The sequence below is a fragment of the Lissotriton vulgaris genome, chromosome 3_1, assembly GCF_964263255.1.
Source record: "Lissotriton vulgaris chromosome 3_1, aLisVul1.2, whole genome shotgun sequence".
NCBI lineage: Eukaryota > Metazoa > Chordata > Amphibia > Caudata > Salamandridae > Lissotriton > Lissotriton vulgaris.
In genome coordinates, this window is record NC_141689.1 from 1,019,222,453 (window position 1) to 1,019,250,410 (window position 27,958).

The 27,958-nt window shown below is 42.1% G+C and overlaps 1 protein-coding gene across 1 annotated transcript in view; it reads right to left on the bottom strand.

The window, feature by feature from the left end:
* FREM1 (FRAS1 related extracellular matrix 1) overlaps positions 1-27,958 on the bottom strand; it is a 564,068-nt gene that overhangs the window by 37,257 nt on the left and 498,853 nt on the right. Inside the window, exons 30-32 of the mRNA XM_086961404.1 lie at positions 22,373-22,605; positions 7,671-7,718; positions 2,984-3,166 (exon numbers count right to left, since the gene is read on the bottom strand). Coding sequence (XP_086817530.1) covers positions 2,984-3,166; positions 7,671-7,718; positions 22,373-22,605 — 464 coding nt within the window. The remainder of the gene's footprint in view (positions 1-2,983; positions 3,167-7,670; positions 7,719-22,372; positions 22,606-27,958) is intronic.

Genomic DNA, 27,958 nt, shown 5'->3' on the forward strand with positions numbered 1-27,958 from the left:
TTTTGGTATTAACTCTTCCAAAATTAAATTGTTTGATATGTAAGACACATGCTGATACTCTTCCCTTGCCACATAACTATTCATTGTAAATATCTGACATTTATCTGGACCCATCCGGAAAAAAATTCTTCTTCAAGGATTGCAGTGCAAAGCGATAGCAGAAATGAGTTCTACCAGATTCAACTCCTAGCATATTGGTTTTTTGAAACCTAATGAATTTGAATTAAAAATATTACATACCATTCGAGTTTTGTCTTCGGGCTTCTAATAAGTGTTCAATTGGATGTATGTTACATCCTTCATCTTTAGTACACTGACCAGAACATTACATCAACCATGACTAGCAATGGGCCTTGTCATATCTTTCAAAGGAATGATTTATTATTCTAACTACAGATCTGGAAATCTTAGTGCTAGTCAAAGTCAAATGTAATGATCATAGTCCATGTAGTGGTGAAGTCTAAGGGCCTTATTTTGAGTTTGGAGGTGTGGGAGTGGGGCAGCACGCTACCGACCCACTCCCACACCACCGGCTGGCTGACGGGTTACAAGTTGTAATCCAAGCAGGCGGTCCTCTGGCAGAGGGCCCACAGCACTGCCTTTAAAAAGCTCATAGGAGCCCCTTAGAAAGGAAGCACCATGGGACGTTAAAGCGCAGCCATGCAGGAACTAGGGGTGCAGAAAGACAGAGGGGCACACCATGTACCCCTCTGCATGCACCCCATTGCCCCGAGGCACCAGGGGGCCCTGTAGAGCTCCCTTAGTTTCCTCACGCCACCATGTTCATGGCGGGCTCACTGCCATGAAAAGGAGGGCAGCGAGGACACTCATAACATGCTTGGCAGTGCAGCAGCATATTGTGGCCTCAAACTGCTGCAAGATCACCAGGGATCTGTTCACAGATCCCTGGTGGTAGCAGCAGTCCTATCGCGGTCCTGACGCCAAAGCCATAATACAGTGGTTGGACAACCGGTTCGACAGTTGCAGCACCGCCACCGTGGGTTTGTCGGTCCAACGGACCACCAAACTCATAATCAGGCCCTTGGTGACTGGCAGCTGGCTTAATGAGTTCAATGGTTACAGCTGAAGTATGTGGAAATCTGCAAGACAGGCACAGCTGACTCATCCTTCAGCAGCCAGCAAACCAAACTTGGTAGTAGTACCACTGGTTATTTACGGATGTATGACATTACAACGCATACTTTTACCACGCATGCCTTTACAGCGCGGTATTTACAACGAAAACCTTTACAACGCATAGCGCTTTGGGGTGCTGGATAGTGAATAGTTTAATTTACTATTCCAACACCAGTCCCCGTGGACACTAGGGAAGGTGTTGGATAGTAAATTAAACTTATTCCCTATCCTAGAGCGCCCCGCAGCGCAATGCATTGTAATGGTTTGCGTTGTAAAATTTGCATCGTAAAGGCACTGCATTGTAAAAGTTGCGTTGTAAAGGATGTTTCCAATTATTTACAGCACTTACAAATTATATAATGGTTAGCTGATGTAATGGGGTCGAAGTAATTGGAGTGCACAAACTAACAACATATTTTGGTTTCAAAATGTGCAATCTGATTTACCCATCTGAATTTTCACTGTCCAAATTCCCATTAGCTAAACTGCATCCAACAGAAACGAATTCAAAGTGGTCAACTGGCATTCCTAAAGTGAATATAGCAAATGGAGAGGCATATTCATGAACTGTATTTTGTTGTACATTTAGCAGTACTACAGCACTATTGCTACTCATGCATTACTAAATGCTATTCACGAACCAACATGCAGAGGTGTCCTCCTCCACCTCTCTTATCTTTTCTGTGTGGAGATCTCCACCCGACTGTGGAGATCGCCACACAGATACGTCTTTTAGCAGTAAATGTGGGTAGGACAGAGGGGAGTGGCTGGAAAAATGGGCATACTTACTGCTAAATGGGAGGGGTTTGGGGAAAAAGTAAGTCAGTTAATGGATGGTTAGGGAGGAGTTTAGTAAGGAACAAGCGCCCACCTACAAAAAAGTAAGCCCATTGCTATTCATAAACTGCTTTTCTAAAGTTACTACAGCAAAAAGGACCCAACCCATTAGTAAATGTATTCCAGCCTGTCTCGGAGTATGCAGTATAATTGAGGGAGGGATTAAAAAAAAAAACAGCTCGGAGGAATAAAAATAAATAAATAAATAAAAAATATATATATATACACACTTTCTTTTAAATTAATGTAATACAATTTTTAAAATTAAAAATAAACAGCATTAATAATATAAAAAGTAATTATATTAAGGAAATTAATGCAATACATAACTTGTATTCATTTTAAATATATAATATATAAATAACCACATTTTACTTTCGGTGTTTTTAAAAGACCTTACAAAATATTTTTTATTTTAGTTATTATACTTACATTAATTAAATATTTAGTTAAAAATTAAGTTAACAGTGAAGTACCACTTTCTTATTTTGTTGTACATTTAATGTAAATATATAAAATTAAAGTACTTTATTTCTATCTTACAAATATTCCTATTAATATTTTTTACTTTAAGAAAATGTTCATTTTTCTCCTATACTTTACCATAGGAGATCTCTGTGTATGTGTGAAAAGTTACAAGTAGTAACTTTACACTTACAAATTAGGCTCAACCCCTTGGTTTCAGGGGGTAGGGTCCTGTAAGCCTACACTTTGTAGTAAATTCATACTGGTAAATGGTGAATAGCCAAAAATAGCAAATTTACTACAAAGTGTAAGAGTAAACTTACACATAGAGATTTACTCATGTGTACATTGACCAATGTGAATAAATCAGTGGATGTATGTAAAATCTGCTGCACGCTAATCCAATTTTGCGGATTTTCAAAATAAGAAAGCAAATGTGGATTGTAAGTTGTTTTTTCTGTCTCAGTAGTGTGGAAGCATAAGAGTGATAAACACAGACAGCATGTCAGCCTGTAACAATGAGTTAACTATACAAATTTCATACCTGACTACTAACGTGTGACAATGAAGTTAGGCCCGCTCTGTCTGCTTGCAATATGTCGGTCTTCCTGGCTGGATCCACACTGTGCCTCTCTTGCCCTCTGTTGTACACCAACACCTTGGCCTCCTGATTTGACCTGGAGAGTGGGGCATCATCTTCCACTCTAAGCGATACAAGCCCATGGTACTTAAGAAAAAACACAAAAAGGAGCATTTTGACTAACCAATGCGCACAGGAAAAGGCAAATCAAGAATTTAAATCTCCAAGGAGACCAATTACCTAAATTCTGCACTGGTGCAAAAATGGTGCAAAGCTTTTGCATCTTTTTTGCTAATTGCTTATGAAAGAATGAACCAATTGGCTTTTGCCACTGTTCATATACATACACATTTTGCACCAAAGCAAAAAAGAACGAAATAGATTCTTAACAAATGTAACAATATATATGACAGATTTCGTTTCAAATCAGTTTAATGTGTAAAAACGTTTTCAACAAAGTAGACATTAGACCTATAAATAATGTTTGCCAAAATCAAACAAGATGATATTGCACTATTTATGATACATATAAACTACCTTTGCTACTTACTTTCATATACCTGATTTTAAACCTCAAGAAATATCTTTTTGTTCGATATGTTACTATGTGAATTAAGAGCTTATTCCGTTTGCTCTATTTTTACTGTTGTACAAACATGCATTATGTAGTGGAACATACTGTGCTTTCTTTATTCCTTGTTATGCAAGCAGGAAAATGGTGCAAAACCGTTTTTGCACCTTTTTTGCACAAATGCAACATTTATGAAATGGCCCACAGAAGTTTTAATTCCACAATTCAGAGGAAATGAATAACATAATAAAACAGCACAAAGAAAATTAAATTGGGTAGTGAATTTTACCAAATACGTTGTTTAAAAAAACGCTCTTCATGGGTATCCATAATGCAAAGGCCATTTGCCACATCAAAAACCCAAGGTGCGAATAAAATTAGCAAAAAAAAATATCACACCCTCATTTTAGTGTATCTTTTTTATGCCATGCTAGTAGAAATTAATGTCACCCAATAAAACATTGAGGGGCTTATTTATGGGATTTTGGCATAGGGCAGCGCAATACGGGGCATTCCTGTCCTTTCTGCCTGCGCTGGGGCCATATTGGCAGCCTAGTACCAACATAGGCACCCTTGCACCATTTATTTATTTATTTATTTATTTTCGAGATTTTTATTGCGCAAACAAATACCCGAAGGTTTCTCGGCGCATGTGGCGGATAGAGAGACCGAGCAGCAGGCTTACTGGTTGAACAACCATGTCTTTAAGAGCCTATGAAAGCTCATCAGATGGGGGGCAGTTTTGATGGTGAGTGGCAGAAGGTTCCAAAGTTTGGGTGTGGCAACCAAGAAGCGCCTGTCTCCCCAGGTTGCCGTTCTCGTGCGAGGTACCGGAAGCAGTCAGGTGTTGGCAGATCTCAACTGTCTCTTGGGGCTATACAACTGGAACGCTTCAATCAGAAACTTTGGACCGACGCCATGCACTGCCTTATAGGCGATGCAGAGGGCCTTGAATTTAATACGGCCCTCTACTCTTAGCCAATGCAGGTGACGAATGGCTGAGGTGGTTGGCTGACGGCGGGGGATGTCAAGAAGAATTCTTGCAGCCGCATTCTGTATGGACTGCAACTTAGATAGAACGAGTTTCTGAGTATTAAGGAAGAGGGCATTCCCGTAGTCAATTTTGGAAAACACTAGGGTGGAGACCAGGGTCTTCCCAGCTGAGGTGGGGAGGTAAGGTAGTATTTTCCTAATTTTCTTTAGAATAAAGAACGCAGATGACACAACCTTGTTGACATGAAGGTTAAATGACAGCTTGCTGTCAAAAATAACTCCCAGGTTTCTAGCCTTTTCAACTGGGACAGGTGGAGAGCCCAGCTGGTTAGGCCACCAAGTGGAAGACCAGTCCGGGGAGAGTTTACCAAAGGTCATGACCTCGGTTTTGTCTGAGTTAAGCCTCAGACAATTGGAGGACATCCAGGTACTGACAGCAAGCATGGCCCTTTGAAAATTAGCTGCCACCGCTGGGCCGTCCTTGTGGATCGCCAGAACCAGTTGGGTGTCGTCTGCGTAGGATGTAAGTCGCAACCCATGGGCCTTTATTACCCTCGCTAAGTCTGCTACATAGATATTAAATAGCGTTGGACTTAGCGAGGAACCCTGTGGAACTCCACAGGGGAGTGCAGAGACAGGAGAATAGAAGTTACCCAACTTCACTGTCTGGGTACGGTTGGCCAGAAAAGATGTGCAAAAGAAACCATTGTGCAAGGGTACCTCTGTTGCAGACAGGATAGGTTTTGTGCAGAAAGGGATACCTTCCTGCACAAAAACAATACCAAGAGGCATTTTCCCCTTTCTATGTGTGCTGCAAAATGCAGCACACATAGAAACATATTTGACGCTTCCCTAGGTTTACACGACTTTGTAAATCTGGGGCAGTGTTAAATTCCATGGGAGTTGCTTGGGAAAACCCTCCGCAACGCCTATGAAATGCATCTGGACACTGAGTAAGGCAAAACAGTGATTTGCGCTGTGTTGCCTTACTCATGATTTATGAGGCAACTCAAATGTATCACACATAGAAACATATTTGACGCTTCCCTAGGTTTACACGACTTTGTAAATCTGGGGCAGTGTTAAATTCCATGGGTGTTGCTTGGGAAAACCCTCCGCAACGCCTATGAAATGCATCTGGACACTGAGTAAGGCAAAACAGCGATTTGCGCTGTGTTGCCTTACTCATGATTTATGAGGCAACTCAAAGCCACAGAGGGTGGCTTTGTGTGGCTTAATAAATTGGATTGAGAGTTCTGTGTCACACATTTACCGCTTTACAAGGGGCAAAAGTGATGCAGGGCTCTCAGAAAAAAGACCCAAATTTGCAACAAGCGTAGCAGACATTTATTACCATAGTGAAAACATCTGATTCTGAGGGATAATAATAGATCAGATTCTACCTGTTGCATGGTCTGGGTTTTCTCACCCAGGATTGTATTCTGTCATCACTGCTACACACTATTTGCCTGTGCAACTAAAATGCGCTCTCTGATTGCTTCTGCATCCATTTTAAAATATAATGTGCATGAAAGAACAGCTAGGCAAAAACCGTGCATGACATATATACTGAGTAATAATCAATTTGTTAGCTCTGTTGAGGGAGGGGATGAGCAGCATGACCCACTCAAGTTTTGCCTTAATTGAGTCATGGTCTTTCTCCACACTCAACAATGGTAATAAATAGTAGAGGTGGGTTAGCCAAGTAAGGCTACAACCAGTCTCGAGCCCAATGCATGGCGCTGGTTCAACTATTGTCCCATATGAACTACCAAGCCAAAAGAAAGTCATGCAAGGGATCCGTAGAACAAAATTTAACCATGGAACCTGGGTTCAAATCCTGGCTCTCCTGCTTAACCAAATTATGTGATCCTACCCAAGCCACTTTACTTAACTGTGTTTCATTTTGAATGAGTGGTAAATCCATTGGCGGCTTCGCTCCACTCCTCAAAAGGAAAAATAAAATGATAATAAAGTATCATCATTATCATTTGAATTCTCCTACTGCAGTCAGTGGCGGGGTGGAGCTGGCCAGAGCAGGGGGAGGAGTGGTTTGCCCTCCCTAAGTGTGCATGACTGTTTGACCGGCCCTCTTGTGCCGGCCAAACAGTCATGCACACTTTGCATGTTACCCACCAGGCTGCATTACACAGCCTGGTGAGGAACATGCACAGGCTCCCTGTCTCCGTCTTAGCACCGAACCACGGCACTCAGACCAATCACAACACTGCATTGCAGCATTGTGATTGGCTTAGGGGAGCCTTTGTGCCCGGTGCTTCCTGCTGCCGGTCAGGACTGGAGACAGAAAGGAAGAAGAGGACGGTGGAGAGGCGGTGGCCGGCTGTTCCAGGTAAGTCCTTTTTTTCTCCATCCTCCTCGCCCCACCACCCCCGTCTGGTAGCAGCCGCTACTGGGCTAATCTGAAAGCAACTTGAGGCAATTCATGACGGCATAATAGAAAAACTTATTTTATGGTTCAATAGACAAAAATGTTGCACCGCATAAAACAGCAACGTTGGCCCTATAAGTGGCATCATGACAAACCAACGTCTCTTGGCAATGTGGCCAGAGGATTGGGTGGACAAAGTTCATGTTTAAATACTATTTACTTAGATGTGACTGCATTGATTTCTTCCAATGTGAAAAGCGAAGAGCGAGCACTATATGTGCCAAACGTTTACAATGCTCTGCTGATTCTCTGGCTCTCAGAGACAAGCCTGTGACCTGGCTTGGCTCTGGCTCAGCCTCTTTCTAAATTTGCTGGCTCACCCAGCCCCAAAAAATAGCATATTAAACTCTGCCCATCTGAACATAAGCAATATATTGGCAAAATAATATTGCTATTTGCACAGTAATGGAACATTCATTTTACTTCTTATTTGGGCGGCAGAGGCTTTTGTTGAACCATGAAGTGCAGCACGTGTTTTGGAAGATGTAGGCTGTTCACTGCGTCACTCTAGAAAGCCTTATGACGTTGGTCTGTCACAGTATGAGATACCCCGTGCGGCGTTTATCCATTCCTGTGTGTGTAAACCCCGTTTCTATGTGATAGGAAAATTTGAGAAATCATCAAAAAGGCGTTCTTACTGTAAATACGACATTGGTTCCGTTTCTAGAGACAGATGAAGGTCGCACCTAGAACAGAAGGTAACATAGCCCGATGACTACATGCAAGGTCTTCACAGCACATACATTAGGCAGATCAATCAATAATCCCTCATAAATGGTTTGTTAAACTGAGGCAAAGTATACTTCTGGTGAACAGTCGGTGTTTCCTCTCCCCCTTTCCATCACTCAAACAATAATCTGACATTTTGTGCCTCTGATTCTCCCCGAAGGTACCTGTGGAAAAAACAAGTAAGAAAACAGCAATGCAGAACGGACCAGAGACAGATGTTGGAAATGTGGTGACCGAGATAGGAGTGTGAGTGAAACCAGCCTCCATTTTGGAATCCCAGGGCACACATCTTGAAAGACATCAGCACGACACCAGAAGGGCTTCGCTAAGGGCACAGGCAGTGTTTGTCCCGCTTCTCCCTTCTTTTTCACTCATTTCTGACTTTCTATCTTACAATCACTGTTTGACTATCACTTTCGATATAAAGTCAGTTTTCATCCCATTAAAGCAACACCCATAAGCACCCGTGGGTATTATTGACGTTATTCAAATACCTTATTACACATATATTGCAACTTCTTCTCCATTTGTCACAGGCCCACTACGAATCCTCTCTTTTCAATGCTAGCTGTTCCAACCCCTCCGACCCACGTCATTACAGGTTCCCCATCCTTTTACCGAGTGTCAGAGCGGTACTGCAGTGCTTTATTGAACCCACTTGGCCCCCTTCATTGGTTACCCTAGTTTCTCCGTAGACATTTGAACTTAAGTTAGCCTTATGCCAAAATATAGCATCAGCCCCTTATAAGAACCTCAACAGGATATAGGGGCATATGTATGAAGCATATTTTCCGTTCGCAAACGGGCCGATTCTCTGAATGGGCCCATTTGCAAACAGGAAAAAGCCTTTTGGGATGTATCATCCCAAAAGGCCCTCGCAAATTAGGAAATCACAAAATTTGTGATTCCTTATTTTGCGAAAGTATTTAAGGAATCGCAAATTGCGTTTCCTTAAATGCTATGTAAAAAGCACCCAAGTTGTGCCATTTCTCCTTACGAACTCACAATTTACCACCAACTTCAAGTAGGTGGTAATTAGCGATTTCTATGAAAAATGCAATTTTTTGCATTTTTCAATGTGCCATGTGGCGCACATACATGCCCTTAAGGCATGTATGTATGCCACATGTGCACACATGCACATTTCAGGGGTGCAACAGGGTGTCCTTTTGACACCCTGGCACCCTTGAAATTGCATTCTCAATTTCTGATTCTCTAATTGAGAATCGCAAATTGAGAATGTCTTCCCATTCATTCCTATGGATCTCCTAGCCCATAGGAATGAATGGGAAGGTATTCCTTATTTGCGAATCTCAATATGCGATTCGCAAATAAGGAATATGTGGGATTCGCAAAATTATTTGCAAATCCCACATACATTACATTTTGTGATTCTCAAATTGCGATTCCCTAAAAATCGCAATTTTAAAATCACAAAACACGTTTTTTATACATATGGCCCATAGTCACTAAATGTGGGCATCATGAACAGAATAAAAGTTGAACATCTTTTATTACAATGCAGAGTATAAATGTAGGAGAAAAGCAAAGGATTTCCCAAAAATCAACAAGCCCACATAATGTCAGAAAAAGAGAAAGACCATATTCAAAGAAACCAAGCAGTTAATTTAATGGTGACTCCTGTTTTAGTTGTGTCTTTGCTGGATATCAGTATCTAATCTTACTTCAAGGTAGAAATGCTACATTAGATGCCCATATATAACAATCTTACACTATTGACGTCAGATCAATAAAGATCAAGGAGTAGTGTAATGCCGTAAACATATTTATTTATAAGGCGCCACAATAATTTAATTTGAAAAGGATGGCAGCACTCGTGTTGCACAATAACACAGTAACACAATAACACAATCCTTTAAAACCTTAGGCACGCACTGTGATGAGAATTCATGCAGGCATTCCAAAGCAACAAGTGCTGCCTCTGAGTACTAACGCTGTTTTGTGCTAGTTGAAACTAGGGCTAAAGAACTCTATGGCCACACAGAAGGAAAATGCCACAAGGTAACAAAATTCTGCTTGTGGAGGGTATGCTGCTCAAATATAGTCAATGCTTAGTCTCTTAAATTGTACTCGATCATTTTGAAACTCAAACACTAAATTTAATTTTATTATTATAGCTTTAACATGTTACTTTTATAACTGAGATATTTAGAAATATACCCCACAAAATAATAATATTTATTATTTATACTTGTGAATCAAACCCTTCGTCTGTACAACTACTTGTATGAGTACTGCGGCCCTCATCTATCAACACATTTCTTCATAGACACAGAACGAGAAAGCTCTTTGATACATTAGGCCCTAGGGTACATCAAAAATAATTTGTCCAAAATCACACATGGCGGTCATGAATATAAGAGTGATTAAAATTCATGTTCTTAGGTTCTGGTTAGCACACCCAGTTGTGCCCTTATCCTCAACAGACATGACGTTTTTTTTATCGGCCAGGATGGAAAAGTGCGTAGATTTTCTCATTCGAATTTGTCTCATTGTCTCCTGGTTGCTAATAGAGCCAACATAAGGCTCATTAATACACTCAGCTATCTTATTAACCATAACCATATCTTAAGACACAAATGAGAACCAAACCCTATTTTATATATTTTACAATTCAATTTTATTGGCTAAGTTTTCCAGGCAAACCGACATTGGTGTTGCTGATGGAAGAGTCAGAAATATCAATGGATATGCAATTAGTGTCTGTAAAATTCTGGAATACACTTACGTGTATTTAAGTAGGGTTTAGAGAATGTTTGTGCTAAATGATGCCCAGCAGCATTCTCAGAGTCTATTTATATTTACACTGAATCATGCCATAGGTAGTAGAATCAACTTGCCTTTGTATGTGCATACACCTTCAGTTAAATGTATCTGTGTAAGTTTGTATGCCATAGAGGAACACTTTGTTATATATGCACTTACACACAGGAGCGCACACACACACACATATCAGTGCTTAATTTGAGCTGGTGTTTCCAGTGATCAGCACCAGCACTTAATTGTCAGCACCAGCATTTATGACAGCTGCCACGTGGTAGCGCTGTTTAGGTGATTTAGAGAAAGGCAGAACAACAGTTTTGTTTTTAAATAGTTCAATGTACATTAAAAACAATTAATATCTGCCACCCAAGCCATTCTAATAGTTTTGGAGGCCTCGAATGTCTGAATTGTCATACTGTAGCAATGCGATGATTATTAGTTGTGAAAGTACTGTGATGGCATCTGACAAGGGCTATGGGCAGTGCAACCTGTGGTGGCCTCCTAATGAGGGCCCTGGCACTTATTTATTTGACAAATAAAGCACTGAATTAAACTGACTATGTGGTAGACTTTCATAAGTGTCTGCATTTAAAGTTAAGGGCCGCTGTCCAGAACCGGAAACCACAGGCTCAAATTAAGCACTTGGGGAGTTACACCACAATCATCCCACCTTAAGCTATGCTCCTGGGAGCATTCCAGGAAACTGCAAAAAAATAAATATTTTAGGTACCTGTGTAACAACAACTACTTTGGTTGAGTCAGTGTTCAGAAGTAAGAGAACTTGGAAAAAGGCAACAAAATCCGAGTGGGAGTTGACATAGACCTATTTGATAATGAATTTGGGAGTTTGAGACCAGAAATTATTTTGCACCTCAGATCATTGGAGCCACACAAAATTTTGAGAAGAGAATTTTGTTTTTTCAGATGTAAATGAGACAAGCTGGTTTCAGTTTAATTCTGGTTGCCACTGGTAGCAAAGTAGGTTTCTACAAAGTGGCGTGCTGTGGTCAAATGTTCTTGTCTGGTAATTAGGCTGACGGCAGAGTGCATGACATCTTTTAAAGGTGCCAGGAAAGATTGTGCAGGCCTGCAAGACCAATACAGAAAATTAAGAAACCTGGGTAGATGTGCAAAGCTCCTTAGATTGGAGAAGATGTGAGATACTCACTTTCGAGCACACATTGATCTTTGCCAATTTTACAGTTTGCGTAGATGTGAAGGGCCACATTCAGACCGGTCTTTAGAACTGAGACCAGTAGCGGGGGTTTGTTGTGTACATGGAATTCAGCAAGCCATGTTTATTCAACTGTTTTTGTTCTTCTTTTGATATCAGAAGCAAAACATCACATTTTTGGAAGTTAAAAAAATACCTATTTATTTCTGACCAAATTTGCTTGAGACATGCAAATCTTGACAGTCGATGAGGTGCTTAGCATAGCTGAAGTGATTTCCACTCATTGATGAATAGTGGTGTATGACTAGCAGTATTCCCGTTGGCAGGGATTGAACAATACAGGCATGCTAGAGAATCAGGGTGTATGTGGTAGATAGTTTTGTCAAATCTCGAGTTTGCACTTACTATCCCGACTTAACTGTTATGTGTCAATCAGGATGGATGCAAACCATTACCGCACACTCTCTTGAAAGTGCGTGCCTTAGCTCAGTTCTCTTCTAAGGTCAATTGTTTCAAATTGCATGGCAATCTAGAAAGGACTACGAGCAATGTTTTTACGATATGGATAATGTATAGTCGTATTTTAAGGCTAGGACCGTCAGTGCTCCAGTGTTGGCAAAAGCCAGATTGTTAGTCATCCAGAATGTTTTTTTTCGTAGACCTGTTCGGCCGTCTGAATAGTAACCCATTTATTAGTTTACCTTGCAAATGGATACTGCAACTGGTTGGATGAGGGTGAACATTTCAGGATTCAGCTTGTGCTTCATGATAAACCCTGTCACTTGCCCCATTTTTAAGGGCATCTTGGAAAATTTCCTAAGCCAGAAAGAAGTTGATGATAGGTTGATGAGAACAGCATGAGGAGTTTTATTAGGCTGCCAGTTATGTTGGCTAGTTCCTCTTTAGGGACGTGGTAGGCTCCTACCAGAAATAATTATGGCCAACTACTGTGGAAGGATGGGCGAAGCATTTATTTTGATCCTATTAGGGTTATTCTCAAAATTACGTGATTATGCATACAGAGATGCCAGGCGTCCTTTCTGATCCCAAATCAGACACACAAACCTTCCGTTCCATACCAATCTCCAAGCTGTCTACACTTATTTGTGTAGCCACATTTCCAGACTGTCAGATAGAGCTATAAATGAGGTCACAGAAAGGGACTGGAAGTAGGAGCACAGCATTTGAGACATTAAACTATTTGCAAGAACACATTTCTGGGAATAAATGACACTACATCACCGTGATATTATTAATAACATCTAAATACAGAACTTATTTTCAATCTTGGCAAGGCATAACCCTGCATCTAATATCCCCAATGTTCCCTAACCCAATTCCTGTTCAGCACCAACATTACTAATTATGCAAATTAAACAAAATTCAATATCTGCTAGTTGCTTCTAAACAATACCATGCAGGCTGTCACATCAATAATGCAGATCTTCCAGATTTTGCCTTTCTTATTTGCCAACTGGCAACCAACTGTACAGGACCGAAATTAATATTCTACATAAGTGAAAGTGTCGGTGACAGGTGTTACATTTTTGATACTATTGACTAAAAATGTTATGTCCTTTTCCAAGCCTCTTCCACCCCTTAAGGTGAAATTGAAATGTTGCTGCACATGGGACCCCAGCTGAATCTCCAGCCCAAGCATACAGTATGACATAGTAAATAACACTCAATAAACCCAAAGTCCATTCAGTGCTCCAAAGTCCATTCAGTGCTTTATCTTGGGTTTTACTGTAGGAAGGAAATATAGTCCATTTAAAATTATAATATGCAGAGAAAATCGCAAAGTGTTCTCAGAAAACATCAGAGGTCATCATGACTTACTACAAGGTTCTTTACTTCAATCAATCAATGGGGCGTAAGTGGCGACAAGAAAATACAAAGTATTATTTTAATATTAGGTCTCTTGCTCTGGGTACAAGCCCGGGCAACTGAGTAGGTGTGAGACTCTGCAGCTGAGCTCCCAGTAAAATCAGTTCCAAACATCAGCATGCCCAAACATCCAACATCCAAAACTGGAAGAGAGGGCCACCCATATGTCAAACATTTTTAAGGTGATAGAGGCAGATTCCACAAAATTCCTATTCTAGTTATTGGGGCTGTTGGTTTTTTTGTGGTGCAAAGGACCTAACTGGTTACACTACATTCAGAGTGGTGTCACTGTGCTATCGAAATTTTCAGTAGTGTTTATCAATTACATGTGAAAACTATCTGATGTACTGAAGACATAGTATTTGCAGTGTTTCGAAAAAAAGTAGACATGCCATAAGATGCACCAGATTGTACAAGGTGCCATATATATTAAGAAAAATGTATGTGAAATATATGGGTAGAATGCCTTCTCATGTTCTATTTAATGAAAGAGCACGCTATTTTGGGTGCCACTCTAGCTTCTAGCATATATCAAGTGATGGAAGATCTACAGTAGCAATTGTCCATTCCGCTCAATGGAAACAAACACTGGAAATACCACACATCCCAACATAAAAGGACATTTTTGATCTATATAAGGGGCGGTAGAGGCATACACTGAAGGCGCTCTCGCCCGCAAGAGATATTGTATACAAGAGTCTTGCATCCTGCCCATCGCTTACTTTAAATTGGCTTCGCTGTCACTCTTACTTGCAGCCTTCTAATCTGCCTGTGTGTGCTGGTTTCACCCTCTTCTTTTAGCTAGAGAATGCACTAAGTACCGATTGCTTCAGCTCGACTGCTGTCCTTCTGCTGCCCGTGCTATGATTGAGGCACTACTATTATTTCATCTTCATCCTTGTCACCCTTGTTCAACCTCTTGACGTTCATGGTTGTGTTTTACTATTACACACACACTTCAAAGAAGCCTTTTTCTCCTTTGAAATTATTGTTTATCATAACAACATATGTTATCTACTTTTATTGTGAAAACAGATTTTATCTGCTCCCAAATGTATTTTCACTAACACATGGGCATGGGCACAATTGCTTTCATCGTGTGATAACATTTTTTGCCAAATGGCATATTTCTTTTTTCACACATGGGGCGATTAACTGATTTGCTCAGAATCACAGGGGTGCTGTGCTGAGAACTAAAAAGAATTGGCAAAGTCAATAAGTTTTGCCTTTGAGACTATTAGCTCTGTCATTGCCTTTTTTTCATGCTGTACAGCATGGGCATTGCTGACTTTGGCAACTACTTATACCCATGCTGAATAGTAACATTGCTTCTGTGCAGCATGGTTAAAAATGATTTTAAAAAGGGTTATGATACATCCAGCGGTAATGCACTTAATAAAATGCTTGTCGAATATTTCTTCTTTATAAACTTTATTTCGGTCACAGTGACCTCAAAAGTACAATCACAATCCAAACAAGTACATTTAAAATTGTATCAGAAGTCAATTGCATATAATTAAAAGAGATGGGGAAATCAATATGGACATAGTTGGCGCACATGTAAAATAACTGGATTCCACACACCATTTAAAAAGCCTACAATCCTAAATTAAATCGCAGAGGAAAGACGAAAGAAGCATAAGTCACAGAGGGTTATTCTAGGCAAGAAACAAGGATTCACCTTTGGAAAGTGCATAGTGCGAATAAATAAACAAATAAATAAATAAATAAATAAGTTACATAAAAAAGATTCCTAAAAAGGATGACCAGCATTCTCACCATACAACAGATAATTAGTCCTAACATTGAGAGTCCCCTATACTACAGGTTACTTCTACACAACGTTTTTACAATAGTTGTGTAGTATGTTAACAAATTACCATTTTCCTGTAGCATGACTGATGGGCCAGTGAACTGGCTCACTTTGATCTAATCAAAAACAAGACCTAATTTAAAACTAGCGGAAGTAACCACAGATAGGTATTTTTTCCCGGCTGTTTAATAATAAAATTGTTACATTTCCACCGGGAGCACATACTAGCTCTTTTTAGGGTGTTTTTGTGAGTATCCTGCGAGTACATCACATGGAAAATAAGAAACCTGCAACTAAGTAAACAATCGGGGTACTGGTATCATGCTTCAGTATCCTGAAAGCCTCAGAGCAACGTCTAGTTCCAAGATTCCTACAAATCTGCACCAACCATCGTTTTCTTGCCTTATAGTAGCCAGAGCAGCTAAAAAACACGTGGAGTACTGACTCTTCCGGGCAGTCAAATCCTGGACAGTTCAAAACTTGCAGACCCCCCCACTTATATGTAAAACAGAGGAGAGGCAGAACCCCATGCCTGAACTGGAGGTAAAGCTTTCTAGCAGCTGCCGGTTTGATATCATCTAGGGCCGGCTCAAAGCTAAACCTATCTTTAATTTCTAGAAAGGCTGAGGTTAGCTTGCCTGTTCAGGGGCAGCTTGTCGAATATTACATACAACACAAGAAACATTAAGGCTGTATGGTTATTGAAAGATTTCTGATGGGATATTTGCACTTATCGCTATCCTGGAACTGGAACATCTATGTGAATTAACATAGAATACTGAGTAAACGATGCATAGTTTGGAATATGCTACTTACCAGTATGCATCTGTTCTTGGCATAGAGGGCTGCAGAGTGGTACATTATGAATAGATCGCCATCTGGTGTTGGGCTCGGATGATTGCACTTTGTTTTTCTCTTGGAGAGTCTTTTGTATCTTGGTGACTCCTCCTTTGGTTGGTAGTGCGCATGGGCATCGGCTCCATCCTTAGATTGTTTTGCCATAGTAGGGTTAGATGGAGTAGTATGATAGAATACAGATAGGAATGCCCATGTAAGTGTATCTAAATAAGATAATGTTGGAACAGACACAGGTTTCCGGGGAGGCTGGGAGGGCATGTACCACTCTGCAGCCCTCTATGCCAAGAACAGATGCATACTGGTAAGTAGCATATTCCGTTCGAGGCATATGGGCTGCAGATGGTACATTATGAATAGACTATACAGCAGTTCTCTCCCTAGCGGTGGTCACCCGTGTCTGTTGCAACTGTTTGAAATAAAGTCTTTAATACAGCTTGTCCCACTCTAGCTTGTTGTGTTGTGTGCACATCTACACAATAGTGCTTTGTGAAGGTGTGCGGTGTAACCCAGGTAGCTGCTTTGCATATGTAATCTAGTGGAATGTTTCCCAAGAATGCCATAGATGCTCCTAGTTTACGTGTAGAGTGAGCTCTAGGAGGAACAGTTAATGTTCTCTTTACTTTTAGGTAGCATATTTGAATACATTTTACAATCCATCTGGCAATACCCGCTTTAGAGATGGGATTGCCCTTATGTGTAGGAGAAAACGCAACAAATAGCTGTTTTGTCTTTCTGAAAGTTTGTGTTCTTTCTATATAGTACAATATTGCCCTTCTGACATCCAATGTATGTAGGGCCCTTTCCGCTACCGTCTGTGGTTTTGGAAAGAAGACCGGTAATTCCACTGACTGATTGATGTGGAATGCAGAAATTACTTTTGGTAAGAATTTTGGGTTTGTTCTAAGAACCACTTTGTTTTGGTGTAACTGCATGAATGGTTCTTGAATCGTAAAAGCTTGTAACTCACTTACTCTTCTAAGTGACGTGATAGCTATGAGGAAGGCCACCTTCCATGTGAGGAATTGTATTTCACACCTATGCATAGGTTCAAATGGTGGTCCCATTAGTCTGGTAAGTACTATGTTGAGATTCCAGACTGGGGAAGGTGGTCGTCTTGGTGGAATGACTCTTTTGAGTCCCTCCATGAAAGCTTTAATTGCTGGTACTTTAAACAGGGAAAGATGTTGACTGTTTTGTAGGTACGCCCTATAGCTGCGAGATGAACCCTGATAGAGGTATATGCTAAGTTACATTGCTGCAAGTGTAGTAAATAGCAAATGATCTGTTTAGTGGATGCGTCCAGAGGGTTGATGTGCTTACTGTTACAGTGTATAGCAAACCTCTTCCATTTTGCTGCATAGCATGCTCTGGTGGTAGGACGTCTTGCTTGTTTAATGATTTCCATACATTCTGGTGGTAAATCTAAAAATACAAACTCTATGACCTCAGGAGCCAGATCGCTAGGTTCAATTGTTTGGGATCTGGATGCATTATTTCTCCATGGTTCTGTGTAAGGTGCATGGGTAATAATCTTAGCTTTTGATGTGGCACCTGTGAGAGTTGTAGTAGCGTGGTGAACCACGGCTGTCTTGCCCACGTGGGTGCCACTAGTATCATTGTCATTGAGTGCTGCTGCAGTTTCCGAACCACTGACGGAATTAGTGAGAGAGGGGGAAAAGCGTAAGTAAATCTGTTGGACCAATTTATCCATAGTGCATTGCCCTGGGACCGGTGGTGTGGGTACCTAGATGCGAAGTTTTGGCATTTTGCGTTCTGATGATTGGCAAACAGATCTATCTCTGGTTGCCCCCATCTTTGGAAGAATGGCTGCAGCATTTGGTCGTGCAGTTCCCATTCGTGTACTTGTTCTGACTCTCTGCTTAGGATGTCTGCTATCTGATTTTGAACTCCTGGTAGGTGTTCTGCTAACAGATAGATCTTTTGAGGAATGGCCCATCTCCAAATGTCCTGTGCTAGTTTGGATAGTTGGAGAGAGTGTGTCCCCCCCTGTTTTCGAATATAATACATTGCAGTCATGTTGTCTGTTCTGATCAGGACTGCCTTGTTCGTTATTTGCATTTGGAAAGCTTTTAGTGCTAGAAATACTGCTAATAGTTCCAAGTAGTTGATGTGCAGTTTCTTTTGCTGCACACTCCACTTCCCCTGCACTGTGTATTTGTCCATATGCGCTCCCCATCCGGAGAGCGATGCGTCCGCTGTCAGTATCACTTGTGGAATTGGTTCTAGGAACGACCGTCCCTTGGAAATGTTTGTTGTGTTCCACCACTTCAGAGAGCGATGCGTACGGTCGTCTACCAACACCAGACCTTGAGCCTGATTCCACTGTGTCGCTAGACACTCCTGTAGTGGACGCATTTGTAGTCTGGCATGTGGTATTAGCAGTATGCAGGAGGACATCATGCCTAACAGCTGCATAAACACTCGTGCTGGTAGTGAGTGTTGTGGTTGAAATCTTTGTATTAACCCGACCATTGTTTGTATCCTGACTGGATTGGGGTATGCTATGGCTCTTTCTGTGTCTATAGTAGCCCCCAGGTATTGCTTCATTTTTTTTGGTTGCAGGTGTGATTTTTTGTAGTTCACCGTAAACCCTAGGTGGTGCAGCAATTGAATCGTCTTCTGTGTGTTGTGAAGACATTCTTCTTGTGACTTGGCCTTTATTAACCAATCGTCCAAGTAGGGGAAGACATGTATTTGTTGTCTTCTTAGGTGTGCTGCCACCACTGCTAGGCATTTTGTGAACACTCTTGGTGCCGTTGTGACCCCGAACGGAAGGACTTTGAATTGATAATGTTGTCCTTCCACTACAAACCTTAGGTATTTCCTGTGGGCTTTATGAATTGGGATATGAAAGTAAGCGTCTTTTAGATCCAGTGTAGAAAGAAAGTCCCCTTTCTTCAGTAAAGGAAGTACTTGTTGGAGCGTGACCATGTGGAAATGTTCCGAATTTATGTATGCATTGAGAGGTCTGAGGTCTAAGATTGGTCTTAGAGACCCATCTTTTTGGGGGATTAGGAAGTATAGAGAGTATACTCCTGTCCCTTGTTGATGTTTTGGAACCTTCTCTATTGCATGCTTTTGTAGCAGTGCTTGTACTTCTTCTTTTAACAATGTCAGATGATCTTGACTCATTGGACGCTGTTTGGGGGGATGTTTGGTGGGGTAGCTGTGAGTTCTAGGCAATAACCATGTTGGATAATTTGTCTCACCCACTTGTCTGATGTGATGTTTTCCCAGACAGGTAGGAACTGTAATAGACGTCCCCCGACCGGTGTTATGTGGTCTGGGGGAAGTTGTATTAAGTCACTGTTTTGGGGTTGAGGAGTTGCGGTTGTTATTATTTCCGCGGCCTCTACCCTTGTTGTTGTTACCTCTGTAACTACCTCTTGAATTACCTTTGGGTGACGTAGGTGTGAAAGGGGTGGATTGCTGATTTGTTCCTGTATTTTTTGAGCCTCCTCTATAGGTGGATCTACGAAAGGAACCCCTTTGTATTGGCTGTTGCAATGCTCCCATTGACTTAGCCATTTCTGTATCTTTCTTCATCTTTTCTAAGGTCTCATCTGTGCTTGAGCCAAAAAGTGTTTTCTGATCAAAGGGTTGGTTCAATAAGGATGTTTGTACTTCTTGTTTGAACCCTGAGATTCTAAGCCATGCATGTCGCCTTAACATGACACCTCTGTGTTGATGGATCTTGCTGCAGTGTCTGCTGCGTCTAGGGCACACTTAATGGAAGTGTTAGTTATTATCTTTCCTTCCTGTATTAGCTGATCTGCCCTCTTCTGATGTTCTTTGGGGAGATGTGTGATGAGTTTTTCTAATTCATCATAATGTGCCCTGTCATAACGTGCAAGTAGCGCCTGTGTATTGGCTATACGCCAGCTATTTGCCGCTTGTGATGCTACTCTCTTGCCTGATGCATCTATTAATTTTGACTCTTTATCAGGTGGAGGGGCCTCTCCTGTAGATAATGAGTTCGCTCTTTTACGAGCGTTTGAAACTACAAGCGAGTCCAGAGGTACCTGCCCTTTGATAAATATTGGATCCTTTGGAGCCGCCTTATATTTTTTTATCAATTCTTGGGTTTAACACCCTAGCCCTCACTGGGTCTTTGAATATTTCTTCTGTGTGACTGAGAAGACCCTTCAGCATAGGTAGAGTACCTGATGTTCTTTGTGCATTAGGTAGTGTCTCTAATAGGAAGTCCTCTATTTGAGGTTCTGTATGTAGATCTACCTTATGATATTTTGCTGCCCTATTAATGAGCTGTACAAACCCTGTGTTATCATCAGGTGGTGAAGGCTTTGAGGGATATAACTCTCGGTCGTTGTCATCATCTGACCCTGCGTTATAATTTTCCCATGGGTCATCCTCATCTGGGATAGTGTCATCATCCCCTTGAGGTTCTCCCTCCCCTGTATCACTGTCTACATCAGACTGAGGTGTAGATGGTCTTGGTGTAGAAGGTGCAGGAATATTTGGCATAGTGTGAGGAGTAGGAGAAGAGGGTGTGACTTTAGGTCGAGGAGAAGTAGGAGGAGTTGTATTTGTCCCCAGTGTTCTCTTTTTTGAAGGAAGAGATTTGTCTTCTATCTGTTCATTCTTCCTCTTCTTCGTCACTACTTTGCCAGTTTGTGGATCGATAAACAAAAACTTTTGTTTGGGATCTGCGTGCTGCTCCTGTGTTGGTACCGAAGCCTTCGGTTCCGAAAGGTGCCTTTGTTTTCGATCGTCAATGTTCGGTGTTTTCGGCACCGAGTGTTTGCTCGATTGCGATTTTTTCGGTGTCGAGTGAGTCTTCGACGTCGAATCATGTTTCTGTTTTGACATGGAATGTTTCGATGCCGAGCTTTCCCTTGCATGGAGCTTTGGCGTCGAAGTCGATGTCGACCTCTTCTCGGATCAGACATGGTGGGAGACCGAGTGTTTCGGTTTCAGTTTCGGTTTCGTTGCTGGGCCCGAAGGCGGGGCGTCGGAAACTTTTTTCTGCGGTTTGAACGGGCTCAAAGGCGGGGTCGTTACCACACGGGGTCGGTTTTTTGGTAAGGGGACTTCGTCACTCACGGTTTGTTGCGCGTCGAGTTCTTCGACATCCGACTCGTCCCCTTCCGACCCCGACTGATCCTCATGATCCTCTTCTTCATCAAGTTGCTGGTCTCCGAACAGCTCCGGGATCGCCTCCGACTGCATTCTGGAAACCTCGTGTCTTCGAGCTCGAAGATTTCAAATCGTCGACTTGGAGGAGAATGCTGCGCAGGCTACGCAGTCCCTGGATTTGTGTTCAGGCGATAGGCAGAGGTTGCACACCTCGTGTAGGTCCTTGTGTGGGAACTTAGCACCACACGTTGGACATTTCTTGAATGGAGTCCTTTCCATGGACTCCGGGCTTGACTACGTCGAGAAAGGCCTCCTGTTCGTCGACGTAGATCAAAGTTTTTTCTTCGATGTTGGAGTCGAAACGCGCCGGAATGGAAATGAAATCGCGTTCGATAACAATACCGTCGAATTGGAAAGGGAATACGCGCCGATAAGTCACTTCTTTTCGAAGTCGATCTGGAGCGTCTCAATCCTCATCCGAACCTGATGGCGGAAAAAAACAATCTAAGGATGGAGCCGATGCCCATGCGGACTACCAACCAAAGGAGGAGTCACCAAGATACAAAAGACTCTCCAAGAGAAAAACAAAGTGCAATCATCCGAGCCCAACACCAGATGGCGATCTATTCATAATGTACCATCTGCAGCCCATATGCCTCGAACATACAGTTATAAATTCCTACATTTAGTGTAAATTTAGAGTTTAGTGAAAATTGCAATGACAATGGAGTTAGAGCACAGCATTCAGCTTATACTTGAAGTGAGTTAAAATGTGCCTTAGAGTGGGTGGGAATGCCTCACAATAAATTGGATAATGCATTGCTCTGCATCAGTCTCACATGCGCTCATCTTTTCCCTCAGGTTACCTTTCCATCATTGGATTGGATTGGTTCCACAATCAAGATAACACTGAGTTTGGCCAAAATCATCTCCTGTAGAAATAATTACTACAAAAATGAGTAATAGATGTTACTCACCATTCTGCCATTTCCGATTGCCCTGAGCCGAGCCTTTGGAGGCTTCTGTGTTTCGAAGTCCTGTGGTGTATCTCCTCTGGTGTGCACTGCTGTCTCTTTTGGGGCTGGGAGAGGAATTCTTTCCAAGTGCACAGTACCAGGACGCGATAAGTGCCTGGAACCTGAAAGCAGTGTATCTGCACCCCACACAATGTCCTTCTTTTGAGCAGAGGAATGTAAAGATTTGCATTCACCTGAAATGGAACCACAAGAAATATATTGTGATCACTGAATATGATAAATGCTCCATTGCGTTTGTCGTATCAATTATCCTCACAAATCCACATATTAACTGGAACGCTAAATCAAGCAGGAAGACAGGCCAGTCGCTCTGATTCATGTAATCTCAATCTCGAAATCTCAAATCTCAAAGTCACACCTTGCCTTTCCAGCCAGCTTGATACGTTGCCAGTATCAAGCATCTATTTACTAGGTGTCCTTCCTAGATGGATTTTGCCTACTCACTGCCATACTCTTTTTCTTGACTGCTGGTCTGCTCACTCTTTCTGAATTTCCTGTTATGATTTATTTGTTCCTACACTGCAGGACTGATTAGCAGTTTTCTCTCCATATAATACTAAAGCAGTGCTTACTTCCATGGCCCACATTGCAAACATCTCTAATGTGGAGTACTTGCTGTTAACAGTTTCTTTTCCAGCTGTGTTTTGCCTGTACATGGACATGTGTGAAAGCCTATCTAAAATGCATTTATAGTATGTTCATGTACATCCATGAAGAGAAATGCTAATAACCATATATGTAATTACAAAAGTATACACAGCTAAACACATACCAATGTTGTTTTATATGTGCTTGACGTTTTCCATGGTATTGTATTAATCGCAAATGTTGCCTGGCCTTGACAGGCCCAGAGAATAACATCATTCATGTTGTACATTGAACATTTTCTTGTGGTGTAACCTTGTTTTCAAACCTGACAATGGAAGCAGGATTTTGTAAGAAGAATTGAGCTAGATTTGAGCATATGAACAATATCTCCCCTTCAAGGTCATCCTGCACATCCTTGAGAGAAAGTTCCTGACACCTGCACGTTAGATAAGGTTTGGCTGAGACCAATAAGTTTCTGTAATGTGGTGATATTACATTGGCTTGTATTGAGAAAAATTATTGGTTGATGTTACATTGTTTTAGCTCTTTGCTGAACGTTTTCTGTCGAGAACCATGGTCAGTTGAAATAAAAAATTGTCTTTGATCTTCTCATTTAGCTGCTTTCTATTTTGCATAAAAAACTTGTTGGAATTTGGGCTTCCCTATGTGTTGTGTTTTATTTTTAACTCATACTTGTTTTTAGGTACTGCCTAGGTACCACCTAACAGCGGTCTGTTGGTGAAAGGGCCTATTGTCAGCATCCAGTTGGCTTACAGCCAGCCCATTGGTTGGCTTTGCTGCCACTCATTTACTTGCTTTTTATTCATTAACCTTTGTGGGCTTTCCTTCCTCATCTTGTGTCCCCTGGTGCATGGACATATTACTTGGGTCATTCCACTGCTTGCTACTTACTTTTCAAGCATGACCTTTTTCATCGGTTAAGCACTCCATGAGAATAAATGCGTTTCCAGCCCTCTCCCTTTTTTAATTCTCCGCTGGCCGCGCTCTGTGTTGCTCTCCGACTCGCATGTGCTTCTCCCCTGCTCTATCCATGTACTGTTTCCTTCTCCTCTGGCCGCCCCATGCTGTTCTCTCTCACCTGATGCTTCTCCCTCCAACCATGCCCTCTATCTTGCTTCCCTCCATCTGCACCTTCCATGTTGTTTCTCTCCACCTGCACACTTTGTTTTGCTTCCCGCCACTCGTGCCCTCCATATTGTTTCCCCCCATCGATGCCCTCCTTGTTGTTTTCCCACCAACCGACCTTGCACTTACAAAATTAGATGGCGCTGTGTCATAGTGCCTTTTTCTTTTGCCATGCTCCACAATATAAGGAATACTGTGCAGCATTGCTAACATCCATTGGCAAAGCCAATAGGTCCCAAAGGCGACACCTATTGGCTTTGCCAGTGTTTATTTTTGCAGCTATCATTGTTAAATATCATGCATATCGTTTACAAAAATAAAGCCTTACTAATTTACAGATAGTAGACTAGTATATTTGTGTGAACAATATTAAGGTCATAATATTTATGTCAGATAATATTCTAATAATTTTAATCAATATTCTGACTCACAACTGTTGTGCCATTCCAGCTTTTATCACAATATATCACTAGGTTAACTGTGGAATTTTAGTAGAGATGCTCACTGTTAAGCATGGGCGGAAAATCCGTTACGGTCGCGGATTTTGCGGATTTTCGGTAAATTCGCAATCCGCGAATTTCCCGCAAAATCCGCAAATTCGCACGCAGCGGATTTTTTTTTCTTGGTGATACAATTTTGCTGCGTGCGGTGTAAGTTCGCAATTGCGAACTGGTACAAAACCCTCGCGAACTGGCAGAAATCCTTGCGAACTGGCAGAAATGCTTGCGAACACAAAAAAAGCATTCAGCAGGTTCAAAAGTTCAAACTCATCATTAGTAACCATTCCCTGTAGTGCTTCCTGACAAGGGCCCCTCCAGAGTTCAGTTGCTAGTTGCAACAATTATATGACCCTGCTCTGACCCTCACAGCAGGCTCATAGAATAGCTACAAGTAGGCCACAAAGGTCCTGGAAAAAAAAATTGCACTGCAACAGAAAGCAAATTACAGATAAGGAAGCAGGTGCCAGACTGGAATTTTAAAACAGTGACACATTAATAAATCAACCCCAAATTAATTCATGTCAGTTGAAGCAGGCAGGTGTGCTTGCTTTTCCCCCCATAATCTACAGTGATGATGAACCAGAGGGTGGCATTGATGCACCAGAGGATGGCATGGGTGAAACAGAGGGTGGCAGGGGTGAAACAGAGGGTTCTGGGAACCTGTGATGATGAACCAGACGTAGAAACAACATAATCGTGACCGTTGCGAGCCGACATGTAAGTTCGCAATTGCGAACTGGTACAAAACCCTCGCGAACTGGCAGAAATCCTTGCGAACTGGCAGAAATCCTTGCGAACACAAAAAAAGCATTCAGCAGGTTCAAAAGTTCAAACTCATCATTAGTAACCATTCTCTGTAGTGCTTCCTGACAAGGGCCCCTCCAGAGTTCAGTTGCTAGTTGCAACAATTATATGACCCTGCTCTGACCCTCACAGCAGGCTCATAGAATAGCTACAAGTAGGCCACAAAGGTCCTGGAAAAAAAATTGCACTGCAACAGAAAGCAAATTACAGATAAGGGAAGCAGGTGCCAGACTGGAATTTTAAAACAGTGACACATTAATAAATCAACCCCAAATTAATTCATGTCAGTTGAAGCAGGCAGGTGTGCTTGCTTTTCTCCCCCATAATCTACAGTGATGATGAACCAGAGGGTGGCATTTATGCACCAGAGGATGGCATGGGTGAAACAGAGGGTGGCAGGGGTGAAACAGAGGGTTCTGGGAACCTGTGATGATGAACCAGACGTAGAAACAACATAATCGTGACCGTTGCGAGCCGACATGTAAGTTCGCAATTGCGAACTGGTACAAAACCCTCGCGAACTGGCAGAAATCCTTGCGAACTGGCAGAAATCCTTGCGAACACAAAAAAAGCATTCAGCAGGTTCAAAAGTTCAAACTCATCATTAGTAACCATTCTCTGTAGTGCTTCCTGACAAGGGCCCCTCCAGAGTTCAGTTGCTAGTTGCAACAATTATATGACCCTGCTCTGACCCTCACAGCAGGCTCATAGAATAGCTACAAGTAGGCCACAAAGGTCCTGGAAAAAAAATTGCACTGCAACAGAAAGCAAATTACAGATAAGGGAAGCAGGTGCCAGACTGGAATTTTAAAACAGTGACACATTAATAAATCAACCCCAAATTAATTCATGTCAGTTGAAGCAGGCAGGTGTGCTTGCTTTTCTCCCCCATAATCTACAGTGATGATGAACCAGAGGGTGGCATTTATGCACCAGAGGATGGCATGGGTGAAACAGAGGGTGGCAGGGGTGAAACAGAGGGTTCTGGGAACCTGTGATGATGAACCAGACGTAGAAACAACATAATCGTGACCGTTGCGAGCCGACATGTAAGTTTGCAATTGCGAACTGGTACAAAACCTTCACGAACTGGCAGAAATCCTTGCGAACTGGCAGAAATCCTTGCGAACACAAAAAAAAAATCTGCAAATTCGCGAGAATTCGCGGATTTTGCGGATTGCGAGTTCGCAAATTCTCAAAATTTGCGAACCCCAGATTCGCAAAATTCGCCCATGCTTACTCACTGTACATACTGAATAAGTATTTTGTAATAGGATTCATTTTTTTGCTTTAACCCCTTCGCTGCGGGGGTTATTTTCCCGCTGTGCTGGGGGGGAGGGGGGCGCGCACGGCGCCCGCATGCTCATGACGAGCTGAGCTCGTCATGAGGCACGGCGCTCCTGTGCTCATGACGAGCTCAGCTCGTCATGACCACACCCGTTCCCGTGGAACGCTCACCACAGCAGGGGAATTATCCCCGCATGCGAGTGTTGCACGGCTCATGACGAGCTGAGCTCGTCATGAGCACCGGAGCGCCGTGGCTCATGACGAGCTCAGATCATCATGAGCATGGAAGGAGTTAATGTACATTGTTTTAATGCTCATTTATAATCGAAATACACAATTTGAATCAATTCGGGTTACATAGCAACTGATGACCATTCTGGCTATTGCTGATTTATGATTTTGCTCAGATTCAGCATTAACAGTCATTCAATTGACCTTTGCTTTCCTGGTGTTGCCTTGCTCGTGCATTAGTCTGGGGAAGGTATAGTGTTCGTGGGCCATTCAGAATCAGGAAGAGCAACAATGAAAGGGGCGGGAAGTAAAGGATGAGAGGAAAAATGTGTATTCAGTTGGCACTCTTTTTTTCTTGCATACTGTTTCTACTAAGATAGTCCCAAATTAACAGATGCCACAATTTAGTGCATGAATCTTTAGCAATTTCGAGCCTTTTCAGTGGTCACTAGGTGGTATCGGTTGCGATTGCTGTTCTTTACCACTGGTGTCCATGGGACACCAACGCTATTGTCCCCGAGTAGGAAAGCCAAGTTGGGTGGTAGTGACAAAAAACATTCAAAGTTTTCTATGAATACTTGTTCCTGAGTAGGAAAGACAAGTTGGGTGGTAGTGACGAAAAACATCCAGGGCCTTATTTAGGAGGCCTTGCATCGGATTTGCGCTTCCGCTGCGTCACTTTTTGTGACGCATCAGCGGTGTAAAACATGCCTCCTGTTGCGCACTATTTACAAAGTGACGCATCTAAGCAGATGCGTCACTTTGTAAACCCCTGCGCTACATTACACCTGTGTCAGGTATAATGTATGCAGGGGGGGCGTTACCCAGCAAAAAGCCTCGTACAAGTGACGCAGTGAAATCTATGAGATTTCACTGTGTCATTTCTAGGACGCCTTTGCGTCAAAATCTTGCGCCTGCTTCACAGCAAGCATAAGACTGATGCAGGCCCTTGCACGTGGGGCTTGCCCTA